Source organism: Takifugu flavidus, chromosome 1 (assembly GCF_003711565.1).
Source record: "Takifugu flavidus isolate HTHZ2018 chromosome 1, ASM371156v2, whole genome shotgun sequence".
Classification (NCBI taxonomy): Eukaryota; Metazoa; Chordata; class Actinopteri; order Tetraodontiformes; family Tetraodontidae; genus Takifugu; species Takifugu flavidus.
This window is the reverse complement of record NC_079520.1, coordinates 1,740,004-1,761,562: the sequence shown is the minus strand read 5'-3', so window position 1 is coordinate 1,761,562 and position 21,559 is coordinate 1,740,004. Positions and strand designations below refer to the sequence as shown.

General features: G+C 48.3%; 1 protein-coding gene across 2 annotated transcripts; it reads right to left on the bottom strand.

The window, feature by feature from the left end:
- Nucleotides 1-331: 331 nt before the first annotated feature.
- On the bottom strand, nucleotides 332-21,390 carry hecw2a (HECT, C2 and WW domain containing E3 ubiquitin protein ligase 2a). Of its 2 annotated transcripts, none has more exons than XM_057025681.1 (30): nucleotides 20,878-21,390; nucleotides 15,892-16,480; nucleotides 14,364-14,471; nucleotides 14,191-14,285; nucleotides 13,719-13,785; nucleotides 13,380-13,549; nucleotides 13,156-13,295; nucleotides 12,972-13,072; nucleotides 11,899-12,719; nucleotides 10,642-10,936; nucleotides 10,467-10,559; nucleotides 10,175-10,325; nucleotides 9,858-9,964; nucleotides 9,658-9,782; nucleotides 9,341-9,526; nucleotides 9,090-9,224; nucleotides 8,677-8,797; nucleotides 8,501-8,597; nucleotides 8,127-8,210; nucleotides 7,746-7,828; nucleotides 7,414-7,534; nucleotides 6,905-7,018; nucleotides 6,452-6,604; nucleotides 6,041-6,139; nucleotides 5,545-5,674; nucleotides 5,318-5,464; nucleotides 5,046-5,160; nucleotides 4,057-4,142; nucleotides 3,795-3,907; nucleotides 332-3,499 (listed from the first exon to the last, which is right to left on the bottom strand). In XM_057025681.1, the coding sequence occupies exons 2-30, from the start codon at nucleotides 16,271-16,273 to the stop codon at nucleotides 3,388-3,390; spliced, it is 4,551 nt and encodes a 1,516-aa protein (XP_056881661.1). In that variant the 5' UTR covers nucleotides 16,274-16,480; nucleotides 20,878-21,390; the 3' UTR covers nucleotides 332-3,387. The 2 variants fall into 2 exon arrangements, with proteins under 2 accessions (XP_056881661.1, XP_056881734.1); XM_057025754.1 differs by having other exon boundaries at nucleotides 8,677-8,779; nucleotides 20,878-21,389.
- Between the last annotated feature and the right edge of the window lie 169 nt (nucleotides 21,391-21,559).

Here is a 21,559-nt window from a genome sequence, read left to right as displayed (position 1 = left end):
TCGTTCCATTTGAATCAAGCTTTGTTTAAAACGTTTCCGGCGGGACCGGAAGTTGTTAACGATGGAAAGATTGTCAAAGTAAAAGATGTTAAGATTTGGTTTAATATATCGCATCCACAATTATGCTAATTATGCTAATCTTGGAAGACTACAGCTCCTCAGTGTCAAGTGTGGTTTTTTTTTTGCCCTTTTATTTCTACTATTTGTTTAGATTAAAATCTAAACATTGTCACTGATGAGTTTATTGTTTCTAAAGGTTTTTTCCCCAAATGTATCTTTTCTTGTTTCTTGTTGACATGTAAAAATTAGTAAAGGTCATTTGTCATTAATCTAAATTTGCCAGTTGTTTCTTTTTATTACAATCATGGTGGTAAAATGGAAACACATACAGGAGCTTTGCATAGAGTGGAATTTTGGAAAGAGGAGACGGAGGATTCTGTCAGAAGTGAGGTGCAACGCTCTTAATTTTGAATAAATAAGCAATCAGTTAATCACTCAATCAGCAGACGAAAGTGCAAACTACCGTGAAGTTGCTCGAGCCATGCCACCAATGCTCTGCAGAGGACATGTTTGTAAGACTGTAACGGAGAGAAAAAGAGCAGAGCTAATGGTCAAGTGCGCAAGCCCCAAACCTTTGGTACATCTGGTGCAAAATATATATTTATACGCACATCAGGATGGACGTACATTTACAATTTATATACAAAGAGACAAACAGGACCATACACATGATACATGTACATGTTCTCTCATGTTTTACAAAATCAAAACAGCCCTATTGACTCACCAACTGCTCATAAGCAATGAACCATAAACCATCAGCCTATTACTAAGAACATGGAAGCTCATTTTTGTCAATACTGTGAAAACCAATTTCAAAAGTTCATTATTAAACTATGAAATTTATCACGTTACGTTAGTTTATAACTGAGTTATTGGCATCCCTGTAATAAGTCAAAATGATTTTTATTTGGGTCGGAAGTGCATTTGTTTTGGAAGAATGAAAAACTATTTTAAACTACAAATATTTAATTTGCCAAATAATGATAAGGGATAAGGCAAATTAGTTTGATTTATGAAATATTGAGATAGAATTATGAAAATAGGTCAACATTTTAAGAATGATTATTTCTTATTTTACTAAAAACCTTTGCTATATTCCCAGTGAGTGTACAGTCTATGACAATTCAGCATGTTTTTCATCACACTGACAGAAATGGGCTTCCTCAGGGAGACAGACATGCGCGTTTGAATCATTCTGCCAAAACACTCAGCATCACCCTCACAGAAACAAGCCACTGCACTCAACCATTGTCCTCTAACGTTCCCATGAGCATAACTTTCACAGACAGGACAGTGTCAGGTGAGAATAAGGCTTTATGCCCCAAGTGACACAACTAAACCAACTCCCGCACCCCATTTTCTCAATGGATAGTCATATCCTCATGCAAAAAGCTAGCAAGGACAATGTTGCACTATTTCAGCATGCAATATTGGGCTATTACACAACGCCATCTAGGGGTCTGCTCATAGAGCTCACTGGAGAGATCCTGCATGCATTATTGGACTGGGAGGAGGAGAGAGGGGCTGGGATCTGAAAGCTGCCTCCACATTTGGCATCACATGTGGGGTTCTCTTACACTATTCCAGCCCCTGTGGTCTAACTCCAACTGGACTTTGTACAGTAGATGTAATCTTGCATGCACCCCATAGAAAATGTGTGTGCGTGTGTGTTTGTGTGTGCCTGCGTGCAATACTGAAACCTTCAGGGCCATGGTGTACATGACTAGGAGAAGAAAATACAAGCCTTAAACCTTTAAGACATCCGAGCGTATGTAAAGATGGACGACCCAAAAGCTTCCCCCAAAATGCCTCGACTGCCCTCTGCTGGGGGGCTAAAGTACAACCCCCCTCCGTTTTTGTCATATTTTAGCTGGGTTATTTTTTTTTAATCCACAGGTCTGTCACAGATAGTTTGTTTTGGTGTCAAGCAAATCTGCTTTAGACAAGATCTTTGATCTTTTGCATCCGTTAAATGGGAAATCTGTTTTTGACTTTCATTTGGACAAAGATGATTAACATGTGAGTAATCCCCATCTAACTGGGTTAGGAGGTCATCTATATTCACGCTAACGTGCTGACATTATTCCGCTGCCCCAGTGGAGGAACTCACATCTGGGACGCGTTTGCACAGCTGGAGGAGGTCTGGATGTGTCGTCCATCTTTATCAGGTGTTTTCCTCTGTTCATTCATTCTCTTGGCCAGGGTCTCTGCCCTCTTGTGTCTGTTGCTTAAATTCAAATCTTATCATCTCTTAAATTTGTGAGTGAAATTTGAATAACTTGACTTATGAAGCTTCTGTTTGCGGTCGGACAAAAACCCAAGAGGCACTGAAACGACCCCCCCGCTACGGCTCCACCCGCAGGTGCCATTACTTCAGAAGCTACCTTTCCCTTTAAACTGTGCACATTCTGCTGTGATCTCTCTGTTTTTAGAAGCATCAGAGTTGCTTCAAGTTCATACATTCAGTCTCTTGTGTGGTACATTCATCACTTTCTCCGGGTGGGAAGACACCGTAGCTCCTCTGGCCGTCTAGGTGACTAAATGCTCCCGTTACTCGTGGTCAGTGTGAGAAGTAGTTTCAAAAGCAGAAATCCTGCATCTCTGTCATGCATCTGTACCTGTGTAGTGATTGCATGCGCAGCACTGCGGGAAAGTGCACCATAGCTTCAAAGCTAACATTGTTACTTAGAACGCACACGTTTGCATGTCAGACTGGGGTGGCTGTACATCATATGTCTCAGATGTTGTGGAAATGTTCAGTTAAAAACACCGTTGAAGTCTCTAAACATCACATTGCGCCACGCTGATTTAAAAATAAATATCTGGGAAAATTTGCATGACAGTAGAAACAAAATGTGTTGTTTTTTTGGTGTGTGTGATGTGTAAAGACGATTTGTGAGCATGTATGTGTGTGTTATAGTTCATATTTTTGCAGCCCCAGTGCAAAAAGGACACAGTTTTGAGGTCCAGAGTGGGAGGAAGGGGAGTGGAGGATGTTGAGCAGCTGTCTGAGGAGGAGGCGCTAGAAATAAACAAGGCCATTAACTAAAGCAGACATGTGGCTCAGTGGACAACCGGTTACCATGAAAACAAGAATTAAACTGTACAGCTTTTCAAACAATTCTCCAATTCTCTGCCTTTCTTTTCGAAATCAAGCTAATTGCTTCTTAGATATGTGAGAGAAAGGCAGAGTGATGAGGCCGAGCCCTCCTCTGGAGAGGGGGGGTTAGTTGCCTTTTGAGGGTGTGAGTCTGATTTGTCTCTCCTCAGTGAGAACGATGAACTTCCAGACGCTTCCTCAGCTGGATGCGAGCTGACAGAAAGTTACTCCAGCCCAAACGTGCTGGTTTCCTCGACGGCGGTCACCAGCTTCTCGTAGAGCATGGAGAAGGAAGGATATGGCGGCAGGTCCAGACGGTTAAAGCAAGTGTGAGCCCTACAGAGATGCAGCCAGGACATTTATTCATGAAGAACAACCCATGTACAGCAGATCTTTCATTTCTACCACCATTCTTAAAAGGGGAGCTTTGGTCAGTAAGCAAATACATAGTTTTGGACTAAAATATATAAACTTTATCCCACATTAGGGTTAAAATAATTCTGGTAGTTTGTGTTTATTGGTGCGTTACTGGAGCTAACTGTTTTATTTTTGGTTGATGAAACAAAGCAACGATCCCTTAATGGACCTGTTCATATTTTTTACAGTAACTTATGACATTTGAACTTCTCACCTGGGTAGAGATGTGATTTTCCCCCATTTCTCCACACAGAATCTGCGAGGTCCATTACTGCCTCGTAGGGAGGCAAATCCCTCGTACGGAATACTAGAGGTTCCCGTCACGAACTGGACAGAGACAGAAGAACATCAGAGGGCGAACATGATGCTAAACTCTGCAATTAATCAGGCGAGTCTGGGGGGAACCCACCGCGGCAGTACCCAAGACCTCCACACGGGGGCACCAGGCGCGCATGTGGTCCAACACGTGCTCTTACCTGCAGCAGCCTCAGCCTCTGCTCATTGTTGAATCTCTCCACAGCTGCCCAGAACCAGCGAATCACTATGTGGTTGTCATGGTAACCTGAGAGGACGGCAGACGACGATAATGATGATGATGAGGATGCTGGAGTCAGTCAGATAACAAACCGGGCTTTGTTCCTCACAGCTGTCCACTTTCCTCTAGTCATTTACTTATTCTGTGAGTGAGCTCTGCCGTCCAATGTTTAACGCTGGGAGATCCACCTCGGTCGATTCTTCTATTAAAAGAGCTTCACTGAGTCACGACCAAATGTCAGCTTCAGCCTCTCGTCTCTGCCGCTGGCGGCTCCACTTAAAAGCCTTTTAAAGTGATTCCTTCTAATCAGTTCGGACACAAACAAGAGCGGCGGATCCCAAAGATTTGAGCTCTTTTCACAAAGCATGAAATCTTAAACAACTGACTGAGTGACCCACTTGCACGACTGATTTAGTCGATTACTGCTCTCCAGACAGACATTTTTGGAATCAACAGTACGTGCATTTGTCACATTCTGTTTGCGTGGAAGGCAAAGGTTTGGAGGATTACGCTTTAAAAGGAATAGATCAATAAATTCATTGGAAAGAAATCAATCCCTCCCTCACCGTCTGTCCTTAAAATGACGTCAGATTTTAATTAGCAGGTTGAAGGCTGGAGTAACTGTTCCAGGCACCGCTCTGACCCTCCTCCGGTAGCCGTGACGATCCCCTGCTGTTGCCTTCGGGTGCATGTGCCTGCTACTCTGGCCCACGTCTACACCCCTCACATGAGACGTCTGCCTACATCCCCTCAGCATCGGCGGCGAACGCTGATTTTAATCCTCACATATCCTGAGGAACACGTCCCCATCTGCTCAGGAACAGACGCTAAACGTGGCGGCTTGTGGTTAAATGTGACGGGCTGAAAATAAGCCGGCGTCTTGTTTGAGTTCCTGTCTCCGCTCCGCCGCCCTCCCCCAGCCTCCCGTACCTCCTCTGTACTCGGTGTTGTTTCGCCAGTCCGCCAGGTCGATCTCTGCCGTGCCGGCGATCACCAGCTCCAGCTCCCTGGCATCGAACACGGACACCAGTCGCACATCCACCACCTAGCAGACACAGACAGGCTGGTTATCCCACTGAGCCAGAGAGCTTTTCCAGCACTGTGCCACCTCTGAACTGGGCTCAAACCCGGAACACAATCTAATAAAACACCAGAATCATGGTTGTTACCATTACGTCAGGCGTCCAGAGCCTCGTTTATACCTCATAGAAGCCTCGGACCAGGCTCTCCGTCTGCTGGGCCACTCCTCTCTCAATTCGCCATTTGACCATTCTCTCGATGTACTCCTTCTTGTTCTTCTCGGACACGGGGATACCGGCTCCTCCTGGCTTCAGCTCTCTCTCTGTAATCTGGAACCGTCACACATGGAACTGAGCAAGTTCTTCAAAGCAGGCTCATCAAAAGAAATCAGATCAGGAACCAAGCGGACCTGCCCAAAGACCTCCTCGTTGACAGTGAAGGTCAGGTCCAGCATGTCCTCGATGTCGTTGTCCTTCATCCACTGGAGGCTCTGATGGAACTCCTCATCCAGGAACTCCAGGTCGCTCAGGTCACAGGGGCTGCAGGACACAGGGGTCAACGAGCTATTGATGTGCTGCCTCCCTCACGAGCCACCGTAGACTGAACATAGTCAATTAAAGCTCAACTGTCATCAATAAAAAATGAATAAATCAGCTTTTAATAACAAAAACAAGATGGAAGAAAATAGAAAATAGCATGTGGGAACACTGGTGGGTTCGGTGTAGGCTGGACTGACCGCATTGATTTTTAGTTTTTTTTTACAAACTTAATAAAGCCCATTTATTTAAAGGACCCCCCCTAGTTGGAGGAATGATGGAAATACTTTTGGATTAATTTATAGAAAGAGAACACTTTCTGATAGAAAGATATTTGTGTGTGTCTGCAGTGTTTCCAGTGGAACTCACATGCGAAGGAGCCCCTTGTAGAAAGGTCTGGTAAAGAAAGCATCCAGCAGGTACTGATGGACCAGAGCCAGGCCCAGGATACGGCCACTGAACCGGAACCTGACACAATACAGACAAGAAAAATATACCTTATCATCACAGTGGTCCAGACATTGGGGTAGACTCCAGGGCCCCCCCCCCTTTAGATCTGATTAACAGGAAATAGATTCAATAAAAATAGTCATTTTTAAGGGATGACTTTGCCAAAACAGCTACTATAAACCAAAGATATCCAAGAAAAAGCTAAACTGGCTGCGCGACTCAAACTGCTGATGCATGTTTCCACACAGCCAGATAAATCAACTATTTTGGGAAAGAAGCCGAGCGAGGCGCGACGAGCCTTCACAGTGGGAGCGTCAGATCCCTCCTCACCATTCATGGTGGTTGTCCACAAAGGCAGACATGGGGCTGATCTGGACGGTGTACGTGTCGTTGGCTGAGTATTCAAACAGGCCGTAGTACGGGTTGAACAACTCTCTGGACACCAGGAAGAAAAACTCTCTGGAGGGTCCACTGTAGTCCAGCCTGCAGACAACACACCGACGTCTGCATATTGTTCTGCCGCCACCTCTACTAGCATTAAAGCTAAACAAACCAGGGTGATATATCAATATATTAGCAATGCCTGATGTTTAATGGGAGATCTGTTCCAATACATGAGATCATTTGTCTTGTTAACATCCGCGTGTGTTTGATTTAAATACATTACTTAAGGGTCATGTCAGTTTCTCCTTACTTCCCAAGAGTTGGACAAAATTACTCGTTCTGATGGATTAGAAGTGTGAAAAGTTTCCTCTTGATTAAAAGTCTGTTGTGTGGCCTCACCCGTCTTCGCCCATGAAGCTCACGTAAAGTTTACTCCTCTGCAGGTCTTTCCGGGAGTAACACATGATCTGATTAAAGGCGTCTTCCAGGAGGTGATCCCTGCGTATGATGAGCCTGACGCACACACACACACACACACACACACACACACACACACACACACACAACTAATGTAATGAGATGTTCATACTTTCTGCCATTTCTGCTGCCGTCACTGGCCGAGGTGAAATGCATTGTGGGACACCTTGTTGTCCCAAGTCCACACGTCACATCTGACCTATAAACTGCGTACTTGCGTACTTAGAACTGGATCAGTGGCGTCACAGTACTTTGACAACAACTGGTGTTGAAGGTAAAAGTACTGTATGCGTATTTGTAATTTAGGATTTTTTTTGTTGTGTATTAATCCACATTTCTGGCTCTAGTGAGCAGCGAATAACCTTCAGTGTGTGCTCATGCTAACAAAGGACCGTTCGGACCGTTGGTGAATAAATCACGCTGAAACATACTTGACTTTTCCTGGGCCTTGTCCGTATCCTTTGGTCTCCAGTTTTCGATAGAAGTTCCTCAACTTGGCCTCAAAATCCCGCTTGTATGGAGCCGGAGCGCGGGCGTTGGCTCTCTGCGTGCCTGCCAGACGGGAGAGAAAAAACACGTGGCGTTAAAAAAGGAAGCCGCGTGAAGGGAATAATGAAAAAGCCTCTGTTGTTTGGTGAGAAAATGACCTCAGGACACAAGGCCGGAAATTCAATAGCAGTGGCAGGAATTTAATAAAGAACAGGAAAACGTGTCTCAACAATAAACGTTGTGCCTTCGTCCCCCAAAACCAGCCGTGACTTACCAGGAGAGCTCTGAGGAGAGGAGAGGCAATAATTTGGATGGAGTAATGGAGGAACGTATGACATCACCTCCTCCTCAAATAAGCTGGAGATGAGAGCAAGACAGACACACATATGTCACGGAAACAACACTCACACCAGCGCTAACAAACAGTTAAACCCATTCTAGCAGAATAATGTGCATTTCCTCTTTATTACAAGTCATAGATTTGATGTGGGAGCTACTCTAAAGTACCTTTTTCTTTCTGGTTTGGAGTTTACGCTCATATTCTATAGGATCGTCACATATCTGTGAGCTAATGGTGACGTTTTCAGCTAAAATCATCGTATTTTACACACTTCCAAAGTGTTTTATTATTCAGAGGAGGAAAGGCAGAAATCACCTCAGCAGCATGACGAGGTCAGCATCACTGGAGAGGCGAGCCAGCCCGTTAACTCCCTCACTGCGAATGAACTGCACCTTTTCCCTGACACACACGCACACACACACACACACGCACGCACACACACACACACACACACGCACACACACGTCAGGAGGCAAACTGGCACGATTCATCAGGATTAAAGGTTAACTGTGTGTTCAGGGTGACTGATGATGGTGGTGATGATGATGGTGGTGGTGATGATGATGGTGGTGATGATGATGATGGTGGTGATGATGATGGTGGTGATGAAGGTTAGGGAGGAAGGCAGACAGCGGCAGAGAGGAGAGATGAGGAACGGTGAAAAACAAAAGAACAACCCTGACACATACTTGAGCGAGTGATTCCTGGCGAGCTCGGGCTGCCTTTCCTGCAGGATCTCCAAGATGTTGGGTTGCCGTAGAAACGCCACTATCTTGTCGTTATAGGCTGGGTGAAGTCAGGAGAATGCATTTGACAAGAACTCAGATCTGCCAGCGTTCTGGCTCGTGCGCCCTGCCAGACTTACCGACGGGCACCGAGTCCTGGTGCTGACTTCGACTGGAGCCGCTGAAGGTGCTGGAGGGGCGGGGCATGACGAGAGGGTTACCTTGGCGAGAATCGTCCACCACCTGAGACCAAAGGAAGCACTAAAGCTCAGGTCGCATCCTAGTTCTGAGAGCAACCCACCTGCTGCACAGCTTCTATTTAAATACAACCTCTAATCCCGAGACAAGAAAAAGAGTTAAATAATAATAAAATGATAAAATATCTTATATCTCAGCAGCTGCAGATGCTTCCGACCCTCCTTCACCGCTTCTGTTGCTTCAGCCACGAGGTCATCGTTGATTTTGCGGCCTCATAAAAATTGTGGATTCTATTCCAAGCTTACGCTGGCTCCAAGGGACAAGTGGTGCCTGGGCGGCTCGTGTTGTGTCTCACCTCCCCGGCGCTGTGGCTGCGTTGGCGGCTCAGGTGTTGGCGATGGGCCAGCAGGCCGGTGGAACGGGAACTCTGTAGGGGCAGCCGCGGGTCGATGAAGGTCGTGGAACGACAATTGTGATCCACAAAGAAAGGCTGGGAGGAGAGACGGAAAAACCCAGAGTCATGGGAGAGACAGACAGCCTGTTGGACACCTGAGTGATGTCCAGCCTTTAAAAGACAACGAGAAGGCAACAAGACACAGAACTCACCTTCCCAGTGTGGTCGTGTTTCATCTCCCAGCCCCGGGGGAGCTCTAGCTGCTTATTGGAGAACATGTTGAGGAAGGTGACCAGGTCACGGTTGTGCTGATAGCGCTCGAAGTAGTGAGCGTCCCGACGCACCTTACTGACCATGTGCTTCAGGCAGGTGTTGCTCGTAAACATGCGATAGGCACTCTGGATGGAGACAGCAGTGAGGTGAGGCCTCCCACCAGTCGGGTTTGGCTAAACGTTCTGTAGCGACATGGTGTGTGTGTGTGTGTGTGTGTGTGTGTGTGTGTGTGTAGGGTCACCAGCGTTGGACTAACAGGGTTTGAATGCAGCACAGTGAAAAAGTCAGGGCTGCACAGGAACTTGGCACTGGGTGACTGCAGCAGCAGCGAGAGGCGGGAACGGCTGCTGGAGTGAGCGACGGCGCTGTCCCTGCGAAATTCTGCGAGATAATTACAACACGTGCGCTGAGTTCACGAGCCGAAAGAGGCTTTAATACTGAACGGAAGCGGCTCACCTGAAATGGACTGAGGCAGCAGTTCACTCTCTGGTTCTGGAAGCTGGTCTACCGCAGGTTCCTCTGTCCGATCACTGTTGGTGATGGTTCTCCTGATGCTCTGGTACCTGTCATCCACAGAAAAGGTCACGTTCTAGTTCTTTATTAATAGCTGTTGCCAGTTCCTGCCTCCGTTTTTTCTACATTTTGTATTATTTTGAGATGATGTAACTTCCAACCAACCCTTCAGGCAAATCTTCCATTAAAGGAAGTCATGACGGAAGTCTGAGTCATTTTGTTCGTTCTCCATTCTTCTAAAGGACAGCGAGAGAACGAACCTGCGGTTCAGCTGCTCCATCTGCTGAATGGAGTTGGAGCGGGTCAGGCCCTGTGGGGCAGGAGGTCCGGTTGGGCGTTGCCAGGTGGTGGTTCTGTTCACGTGGTCTACAAAGAAGATCCTCCCGTGGCTGTCGATCCGAGCCTCCCAGTCTGAAACATGGACAGGAAGTGAAGCAGGGAAGGTGTTCAATGTCGCACCATCTCAAAAACAAAGAATCAGCAATGATATTGACAACTAATCACACACACACACACACACACACACACACACACACACACACACACACTCACTAGGCGGAAGAGGCTCGTCCACCCGCTGGTATCGGTGGATGTCGTGGCGCACTGAAGGAAGTGACTGCACAGGGTGGCCATTCACCTGAGCACCTGAGGGTTCCGGTTCGGTGACAGGAAACATATTTAGGCCACATTTGAGGGAGTTCACAATGTTCTGACTTGTTTAAAATACCTTCTTCTCCATCCGTCTCTGTGGTCCCTTGCTCTGAATCTGCAGAACCTCCCTCCTCCCGTAATTTTACCTCCTCCTCCTGTACTTTGGCGGCGCCTCCGGCCGCCTGCAGGCTCGGCCTCCTTGTGACGCCCTCTTCCACCTCCACTTGCTCTCCAGCTGCTGGAGTTTCTTCTTCAGCCTCAGTGATCTCAACCTGCCCACCTTCGCTACCCGCCGCTCCACCGAGCGGTGGGCTTCCAGAAACAGCATCTCCCCCTGGATCAATGGCCGTCTCGGCTTCCTCCTCAGCTTCCTACAAAAACATCCCGCAAAGCCGCTGCTCAGGTAGCATGTTGATACACCAGAGCAAAGATTTGACTTGCCCACATTTACATCAGTCAGCTGTTGATGTTCCAGGATCCTGGATGACCAGAATCATTTTGATCAACATTCGACGAACCTCATATTGATTGATTTGCATCTTGGTATTAATTAGATTTAGGGTAACAAACACCTGGCAGAGCGAATATGTGCCAATAAAAAAGTCTTGACTGAAAAGGGGGTCGAAACACGCTGCTTCACTGGCTCGGTGGCCGTTTCCGTATAGCTGGGAACATTTAATTGAATTCCTTAGTGCGTTGGTGTCGCAGCTAAGAGGCAAAAAATAGCCACCTGCTATTAATATCACAGCTGAGGTTCAGTGTTTCATTCATCTACCCTCTCAGACGGACTGACTGCTGAATATGAAAATAGCCGCCCAGGACGGGAGTGAATGATGGCACTGCAGTGACCACATTATGGTGCAGTGTCACATGAATCAGCCGGGGCATTGACCCAGTAAAGGCTCGGCTGGACGCTGCGCCGGCTGTGACGGCTCCCATCCACAGCCCGGCGGACTGCGCGTAACATTTAGAGATTTATGGAAAGAAGCAGAACACGAACAAGATGATAAAAGTAGCATTAATGCCAGTAAAAAGAGAGGTGGATTTAGAGGAAGAACCATTTTCCATTTCTCCTGACATGGAGGTATAAAAACATCAAATGAGTGTAATTATTACTTATTCTGACTGCATTGACCTTCAAGATGGCACAAACTCTTCATCAAAGATCAGCTCATTAAGGTTATTAAGTGAATTATCATATCTCTAATTAGCAATAGTGGTTGATGCCCTTTGCCCCCCCCACAGATATTGCATAACCAAATTTTTGGCACCTACTCATCTCTGGGGGAACAAACAGTTTAATCGTGATTAACGTTGGCGATGGTGGACTCACCACAGCAGTCGTCAGTGTGAAGGGACAACTCTCTGATGTTGAGAAGACCGTCTGGGGGGCTGTTGCCATGGAGCAGGAGTCGATCTCCGAGGAGGGGTCTTCGCTGGGCCGCCGTCCTTCCTCGTGCACATCGCTCTCTGGAAACGTTCTCTGCAGCGCAGCATCAACAAACGGAGTCTCTTCCGCCTCCGAGAAGACGTCCGGCTCCAGAACATCCTCCAGGTCCAGTCCTGCCCCCAGCTCCAGGACCAGCTCTTCTGTTGTGCCACCTGCGCCCTCCTCTTCCTCCCCCTCCAGCACCTCAGGCTCCAGCTGCTCAGGCTCCGGCTGGATCTCAGCAAAGAGCTCCTCTTCATCGGCGGCGCCGCCATCTGCAGGTTCGCCGTTCATCAGCAGCGGGGACAGCGGCAGCGGGGTGATGTCATTGGCACCAGACCTGTCCTCATCCTCGTCTGAATCGATGTGCAGCATGGCGCTGAGTCTTGTGTGTGTGGGGAAGCTCGAACGCAATTTAGGGGAGGCGGCTCCCAGGGGCCTTTCACCGGGGCCTTTGGGGGCCTCGATGGCATCCAGGCTGTCAGCCAATGACCTCTGAAGTAATTGGCGATGTGATGCACTTTCAGATGCAACAAGAGGGAGATCTTTTTCTGGCAAGGCCAAGACACCACTGTCCCACAAGCTATGGGAGCCATGCGAACCAGTAGGAGAGGCGGCCCCGGAGACCATGCCGGGGAGATGATGTGGCAGGTCTTCATCGTCGGATGGAGTCCCTGGAGCTCCATTCAAAGACGACAAGCCGATGATAGAATCAGGAGAGGCCCCTACAACAGCCAGAGAGGGGGCGAAATTACGTCGCTGAGAGCAACATTGGAAGAGAAACACCACGGCAACAGTGGAGACTATTCACCAGGACAGAGGCGGCTTTGTGCCGCTTCATTTGAGTTTTTATTCCAAATGAGTGATGGAACTCTCGAATTTTCTGAAGGTCACTTGAATCAAGTTATGAACAAGAGCTGGCAGCATCGTTTTTACCAACTGCCCATGATAGCAGGTGATTCTTGGGGCAGATTTACCGTCAGGCCCGGTCGAGGTGAGCTCCACTTTGAACTGCAGCTGGCCGCTCACGTGTTCGGTCGGCAGGCGCCGGCAGAGGGAGAAGCTCACGGGCTGAACTCTGAAACATTACACGACAATAGCGAGTTGTGCACGATGGCGGTGACAGCATGACGGAAGGGATTTCTGCCTTGTCCGTCTTACCCAGGAATTTTTTCGATAAGGCGCTGCACAGGGATGGCGAGCTGACCAAGGAACCGTTTGATGATGGGTCGACTTTTGGCAAACTTGTCCTTCACCTCGATGTAGAGGATGTCTGTCATTAGGGCAACAAATGTGTATTTCTGCAGAGAGGCAAAGCCACACATAAACACACTCGGGGGAATAATGCAGCCTATTTAATGTGATATACAGCCCTTAAAGGTCACCTCTCCGTGCCAGGTGGGGTTAATGGTGTTAGCAATGATGGCCGACCGCCGCTCCTGTCCGTGGTGGCTAAAGACGGGGAAGATGCTCCTCTTCCCGGGGTGGATGGACATCTTCAGGTAGGGGTCTGGATTAAAAAACATGCCCTTCTTCAGGCCGATAGCTCGCAGATCTGCAAATGAAGCGCATGGACAGTGAGCTTTGGGGATTAGAGGGTTTAATCCAAGGACAGGATCATTTTCTCCAAAATTGCTTCTGTCATATTTCTTTACATCACATGAGCACGAAAATCACAATCTCGAGCAAGTCGAAGGTAAAATGCTGTCAACGGCTCATCTCACCTGTCAGAGTGAAGCTGATCAGTTTTCGTGGATGTTCCACCCCCACCTGCTCGGCCAAACCTTCCACCTGAGCAGGTTTAAACATAAATGGGCCTCATATTATGAATATATGTGTCTAATAATATAAATCTAAGAAACCATTGTTCAGTTTTGGCCAATTATGAACAATTGCACAGTTTAAAACATTGCATAAGGCTAAATTTCCCCATATTTCCAGTCTTTAGACTCCTTTAGCCAAGCAAAAAGCTGGTTTATTCTATTAAAATACTTTCCCTTACATCTCTAATATCTTAATGTATTTTTAAGGGAATAATAAGCAGAGAGCCTGGCAGCATTTGTCATTTCATGTCTCCGTCAATAGAACCGAAAAGTAAATTATTTGTCTGCTGACGATCCCTTTCTTGTTTGTGAGCTTATATATAAATGCATATTTCTATATATCTACAGGTATATGCCAACATTTGGTGCTGACCAGGATTGCAGGGTTCTTCACGGTGATGCAGGGGGTCGTGGCTCTCAGGGCTCCGCTCAGTCCATGATAATACTTGAAACAGATCCTGGTCTCAGCTACAAAGGAAGCAGCGGATCATCAGAGGACCAGATCACAAATATTAGTTATTATATTATCCCGATTGAGTAACTTACGCTCCATAAAGTAGGGCCCGGGCTCCAGTCTCCACACGATCTGACCCTTCTGTGTGCCATTCACCCCTCGGTTCTTACATTCCCACACGTTGGATGGGCTGGTTTCATCTGACCCAGGGCAGAACTTCCAAGTCAGTTAATGTGGATTCAGCTCACATCAACACTTTTTGAGTTGAGACTCATTTTAATTCCCCTCCCCCTCATATCTGAAGCCTTCGTGGATAATGTGGTGTTGTACCCTATTTTACAGTCAGATCTTCCTTTTTTATATCTCAGTGTGATAAAATGCAGACCTCAAATGTATCACATTACACAGAACTACCTCAGAAATCAGTGACTATTCAAACAAGAGTCCAGGTTCTTGTCATCAAACGTCTTCCTAGTAAAAAACAAAAACAGCATCCCCTCAGAAGAACGAGACTCTGGAGGAGGTAATGAAGTCTCGTGATCGATGTGCTTTGACCCGACGCCCCGTCTGGCACCAGCACTTTACGCTCTGTCTTTCACCTGTGCTGCATTCTCATCAACACGGGACAATTTTGTCAACTAATCCAGACAGCTTGAGGCCTGAAGGTCATCAGAGACGTGACAAATCAATAAGAAGCAACCTGAAACCCCCTTTGAACTGAATTTTGTTGTAAAGTTACAGCAAACTTTCTACTAGAGGAGATCTGTGAAAACCCTTATTTTTCACAATTCAGTTCTTTAGTTTGGCGTTCCCCAAGGTCCAGTATTTGGACAACTACCATCTCTGTCATCATCCAGGTGCTCCCCGTTGGACAACTCAGTTAAATATGATAATTTACATTTAGAAAGCATCCAATAAAAATGATTCAAACGTATTGAATTTAGTTGTGTATAATTGTATAACAAAAGTGTACAATTGTTCACAAAAGAGCAAAGTTGTATTTAAGATTCAGGTCGACTTTGTCCAACCCGTTAATGTTTATAAATGTATTTTCCGCAAGGACACCATGTCCCCAGAGCTACCAGAGGGTCTGGGTTCTGATCCTCTGAGGTCCTGGGAAACTCTCACTGCTGCTGTATTACCTTTCACCAGGATGTGCAGATCTACCTGGCAGATCGAGCCTGATACCCTCCTGCAGCCCACAGGTCACTGAATCCCCCCCTGTCAAATTCCTGTCTCTAAGCAGGATTGTCACACATTAATGAAGACCACCGTGCACAACCGGGGTGCACACACGCTTAGTGATAGCGTGTTAGTCACTGTACACCGCGGCAGAGCCCTTGCATGTTGAGTCAGCCTCCAGTCCTGCGTAAAAGCTCCCGTTGCCGTATTGACTCCACAGAGCTATTTTCAGCTTTGGATAATGAGACACCTGGCTCAGCTAATAGGCCTTCAGGACAGGTAGAGGGTCAAAGCTACTTGGGTGGGTTTCCACAACACCTCATTACACAGCGTTGGGGGAAAAATGGCATTCGAGGGTTTGGAAAAGACCCTTGATTACCTGTCATACCTGTAAAAACTCAAGATCTGGACAAAGCAAAACCTCTATCGGTGTCTCACCAATGTGGTACAGCCCGATCCAGTCGGTGGCGTCCACCTCCTCCTTGATGTCCCATGATATGACGAGGTTCTGGCCACGGTTCAGCGTGTACTCCAGAGTGGACGCCGTCAGCGAGGACCGGCTCTGGGAGGTCACCAGGTCTGTGTCGCTGTTGGCCCGTGTCAGTCCAATGGGACCGCTGACAACAGAGACCGTGTCAACAGCAGCGGCGCCGCCCCTCTCCGCCAGGGTTCGCAGGTTGTCCGGGCTGAGGGTGTGCCGGAGGTTGGGGCTGCGTCTCCGTGGCGCTGACAGGTGTTCGCGACTTCCCACTGAAAGGTTGGGGGGATTGTGGGAACGGGTCCTGGGCGGCAGCACCGCTGTGGCGAGGGAAGGACGCATGCTGAACAGTTGGTCGAGCCCACAACGATCAGCTGAGGAGCAGAATCCTCTTCTGGATTCTTATGGAAAAGATGATGAGACTTATGGTTTCAACCCTGCCGGCTTCATTTATATCCTTGTGTTTGAAGACTAACAACTACTTTCTTCTTGGAAGTAGTTCTTGACGCGCCAATATCCAACTGTTGTTTTATCCAGCTGAACATAAGCCTGAAGGTGGGGAAAGAAGAGAGGGAAAATGAAATTGATCGGGTTTCTGTAGTTTCTGTCAGACTAGTGAAAACAGAAAATGGAGCCAGGAAGCCATGTCTGCCTCCCAGGACCCTCCTCAATCAGCCAAGGCCTGTTCCAGAACTCTCTGCAGACTGCTGTCAGAGTCTCCACCACAGCCATTTTGTCTTTAGAGGAAAGGACGACATGTGACTTGACACTAGCCAAAGGCAGCTGTTTTTTGGTTTTTCTTTGTTGAAGGACCAAGAAGCAGAGAAGTGTGTTTATATCTGCCTGGTGCAGGAGCTGCAGTCTGAGCCAGCACTTCAGATCTTTGGCATTTTAATACAGCACATAAAAGCGGAGCTGCTCAGTGATTCTACCTCTGAAGGCCCAGACTCTGTGCTCTTTATTAACCAACAAACATGTAAAGCTTTGGGGGAGGACCACACCCCCCCTCCCCAGGCAGAGGAGAAGGTTTTACCTGAACCATAACTAGAACCACACCTCGACTGGGAGAATCTAACACCAGTAACCTCCCAGTTTAGCACAGCACAATTTTGAAATGTGGGAGGTGGGTTGAAAATAGCTTAGCTTTACCAAAGGACGCTCCAGTTGCCATCTTCAGAGAACTGCTGTGAAGCAGGAGTGTATGGGTTGCCCTGGTAACCGAACCAGAGTGCAGCGATTGTAAATTAGCCAACTCCAATCGCATCTGTCAAAGGCAGACATTTCTGTTCCCAGCTTTTCGTTTCCATACACAGAGGCTGGGTGACAATCATCTGACAGCTACAGTCACATTTCCAGACCTGAGTTGACCTGAGATGGACGTCAACGGGCCACTTGATACCGAAGAGTCTGTGTTGGACTCTGAGGCAACGGCTGGTGAGCAATAGTGAGCAGAGTCTTTTCTACGGCCTCCATTAAAGCCACTGTTGCTGCTGAATCTGCTGTGTGGTCAAAGACTTGATTACCTAACCTGCATCTGTACATCTGTCCGCCTGTCCCTCCGTCTCCGCACGCCTCCCTCTGGGAACATTGTCATATTCTCCTCTTTTACTTTGTTCATTTGCTCTCCTCCACTGCACCCAAAGTAACTGCACCATCTATCAAAGTGACATTAAGTACAAAATTAAGTCTGGCCCAAAAAAAAAAGACTCCCAGAGGGTAAAGAAACAAGTTGCGGGCACCGTCTCGAGCCAGTGACAGCGCCCATTTCCAGCATTCCAGTTTATTCTTGGAATACCAAAAAGGGAGATCAGGTAAGAGTTGCCCCGGTGCAAAAACTGGCAATAATTTCAAAAGGGATTTCTCTGCGGGAACCTGCATGACAGATATTGTCTAATATTGTGAATCTACGGCTGCTGAGCTCCGCAATCAATTCTCTTTGGATTTAGAACTGACTGAGCAGAAACAACCGGCCGCTGAGCTGATGGATGCAGATCGCTTGATATGGAAATAGGATCTGCTGCATCTGACATGGGGGAAAGCCTGGACACACAACACACGCGCACACACACACACACACGCGGATTTATGACAGAATAAAACCTTCATCACAGAATACGTTAATCCCAATCACATGCGCTCCGAGGCCTCGTGCACAGTCATGGGCACCAGCAGGGAGGAGCTTTTCCCGTAAACATGCAGAAGAAGGAACCAAAATACAAACGGTGACTTGTTATGCAAGTCGTTGTGTAGTCCAAGTGTCCCCCCCCCCCCCCCCGACGTGTGGGACAACCATTGTCCCCCCCTGACGTGGCGTAGACGCCCCCCCAGCACAGTGGAGTCGCCACACGGCACAGAAATGGGATCAAGATGCAGTTTAATCCGATTCCGCTGCTGGGATTAATGATTAATTCACAGGACCTGGCAAACGTAAACAAGGTGTTGAGGGTGAGGACGTCTCGCCAGTGAGACACCGGAGTGTGCACGTTGTGCACTGCAGCATCTGCAGGGGAATGTGCTGGGGTGTTTAAAAAGGGAAGGCGGATATCGCCGTATATCTCTGTATGGAAGAGAGAATTACTGGGATGTCTGACTGGAGACGGGAGCGTTGCTGAGGCGACACCTGCTGAGACGAGGTCCAACACAAAACACCACGTTAAAGACGTCCCGGGACAAGTGGTTCCAAAGAACCAGTCATTTTCAAACTTCAGTCATGCACTTTTGCACCTGTGTTGACCGGCTCAGGATACTCTGATGGAGGTGCTGTGATGTCAGTACAGGGATTCCTCCTCATCTCCCTCTCCTCCATCACACTGTGTGTGTGTGGGTGTGTGTGTGGTGTGGGTGTGTGTGACGGCAGAGGCACTCTTTTGCACCCCTGTGGAGGTGAACACTGCACTTTACAGCTTGACAGAACGGGCACCTTGGGCCCACACACACACACACACACACACACACACACACACACACACACACACACACACACACACACACACACACACAGCGTGGTGAGAACAAATGAAAACGCACTTGGTTGGCTCTTAGACAGAAATGACGTCACACTTGACACACACTCAGGTGAAGAAGGAAGGTTCTACCTGGTGACAGTTCAGTGACGCCTCCTGAGCCAGTCCGGTGGGCTGTAGAACCCCCCACGGCCCAGAGGCAGCCCCCACTTGGGGTAATTCTCTGTAAAGTGGCTGTATGTGTCTGGGATGAGTCACGGTGGGAGGTATTTCCCGATGACAGGCCTCAGTGAGGCGAACATGGCTGCAGACGACAGACTGCTGTTGTCCTCTCCCAGTTCAGGAGGCCAACGGCTCCTTCAACACAAACGTGGGCTGTGTTTGGGTTTATTAACGCCATAAAAGTGAACGCTGATAGAAATGTACTTGACTCAGCAATAATCCGAATGGACGATTCTAATGTGCAGTTAAGAATAATCAAATATTATAAAATCAGTAAAAAGGGAAGAAACGGAGGTCGCAGGTTTGGTGGGTTAATCCTGAATGATTCATCAGCAGCGATGAGGTATTGAGCTTGTTTGTTGACATCAACTTTAAAGCCTGAACGTTCCAACATGATGAGCTGAGTGATGGCTCACTTCCACTTGTGCTCTTGGTCACACTGGTTCCCAGTCAGGAGTGGAACCAGCAGTGATAATGGGAATGGTTGCACCTGCTTTATTCAGGTCAGACAGCCCCACTTGTAGGTGTTGAAAGCTTCAGGCGGCACCCCGACATTCTGCTGAACGAGCCTGACGGGGGGAAGATTAAGATGGTGTCTGGATAAGATGCAGGCGGAGATTCTGCTGGTAAAGACAGGAAGTGCCAGCACGCTTCGCACCGGCTGGCTGACGCAGGTCGAGCAGTCGTCTGACCTTACTGCCCCCCCCAGAAGACCAGGAAAACCCACCCATCCGAAGCGGAGCCCCCCTGAGGTCTGAGGGTGGCATCACGATGGGTCTGAGGAAGGATCGGCTGGAAATCATCCAGCCCGGATCTGTCATACATCAAGTATAAGACAATAGCAAATATCTGGAGGATGAAATTTACTATAATTGAAGACACATTAACGGAGCTTTGGTGGGAGTCTGTCTCCCCCCGGTCTGAGTCAAGAGGATGCGTTCAGTTAAAATAGGAAAGGAAAGTTCATAATCTAGTGGCATGATTGCTGTAGCGATATGGAGAATTACATTTGGGGTGGGACCAACACACTCACGTGCTGGTTTCTCTTCCCCAACAGACTAAAATGGACTTTTGGCAAAGAATTTCTTTAGGGGACGCGCTTAAAGCAGCATTAATGTAGTAGATATGCTGCCATCCCGCAGTCTTCTTCATTCCCAGGTGAGGGAATGCGCGTTCCTCCCAGGTCCAACTCCTACCAGCATGTTTTCTCTGTCGTTTCCAAAAAAAAAAGAATAGGAAAGAAAGCACAGAAACGTGAACGCGCTGTTGGCGTGAACGCGTCCTTCATCTGAGCGCCGCGGTGCAGCGGGCAGGTAACCCCCCGCTTATGGCGCCTTCACGTCAGCAAACATCGCGTTACATAACAACGTGTCTCCAACTTTAATCATTCCGAGTCGATGTGCGCGCCGCCGAGGCCGCGCACGGCCGCTCTGCGCACATGACTGAGCAGGCCACAGGGGGACCGCACTGGCGGAATGTGCAGGTGTCGTCGCCCACTATTGGATTACTGTGGGAATTCCCTACGTCATTTTATTCTTATGCATCTCCTCCGCGAAACGGAGCCACAAAATGCCTCCGATCAGGTTTTTCCATCCTTCCGACTCCTCAGTGCGGAGGCAAAAACCAGCACGCGAAGCGCACGAGAAGGCGCTGCGGCTGTTTAATGACAGGCTGCACATCATCAAAATGATCAGCATCACAGTTGCGAGGCACCACCAGCCAAACAGTCCCCGAAGAGCCCCAGCGGGGCGCCGAGCTTACCTTTTGGCGCAGACGTGCAGGGGTGAGGACGCGGAGGACGACGGCGGTGGTACCGCAGACACCTGCTCGGTGATTTCTGCGCGGGGATCTCACGGTTCAGGTCGTTATCCCTGCAGTCCAAATGAGGAGCGACGGGCGGGGTGCCGCGTCCCCTCCCCTCCCCTGCCGCCCAGATCCCGAGTCAGGGCAGATTTGGGCTCACGATCATGCATCGAGCCCGGATCGCTGCAGAGACGCCTCGGTACCGCGTCCACAGCGAGCGCCCAGAGGTGCGCAGTAGGTCCAGAAGGGAAGGCAGCCTCCGCGCACTCTGCTGCTTCAGGCGTGCAGCTCACACGGGCATCATCTGCATCGCAGTGCGCTGCAGTCTGTGCCCGAGTCCTCCCACCAGTCCCGGCAGATGCTCAAAATCTGAGTGTCAGCTTGAAAAAAGAGAAAGACGCGAAGCCTGGCGGAGGGTGGCGTAATGTTCTGTCATGACAAGTGAGGAGATTTCAGTGAGGAGGGATTTGTTCAGTTTTCCATTACACACACACACACACACACACGCGCACACCGCTGCATATTAATGTGAGAAGAATCAAGAGTGAGTCTGAGACAGAGACAAACGCAACCTGTAGAAAGACTGCTGCACATTTACATTTACAAGACTTCTGATCTCCAATTCAACGAGTTCCCCTTA

What these genes read in the sequence shown, in the direction of transcription:
- hecw2a (XM_057025681.1), bottom strand. Translation starts at nt 16,273, where the DNA reads ATGCGTCCTTCCCTCGCCACAGCGGTGCTGCCGCCCAGGACCCGTTCC. An exon ending in GATCAGCTTCACTCTGACAG is followed by an intron (nt 13,550 to 13,718) that starts GTGAGATGAGCC and finishes CTTCATTTGCAG; the next exon opens with ATCTGCGAGCTATCGGCCTG. An exon ending in GGACGAGCCTCTTCCGCCTA is followed by an intron (nt 10,326 to 10,466) that starts GTGAGTGTGTGT and finishes TCCATGTTTCAG; the next exon opens with ACTGGGAGGCTCGGATCGAC.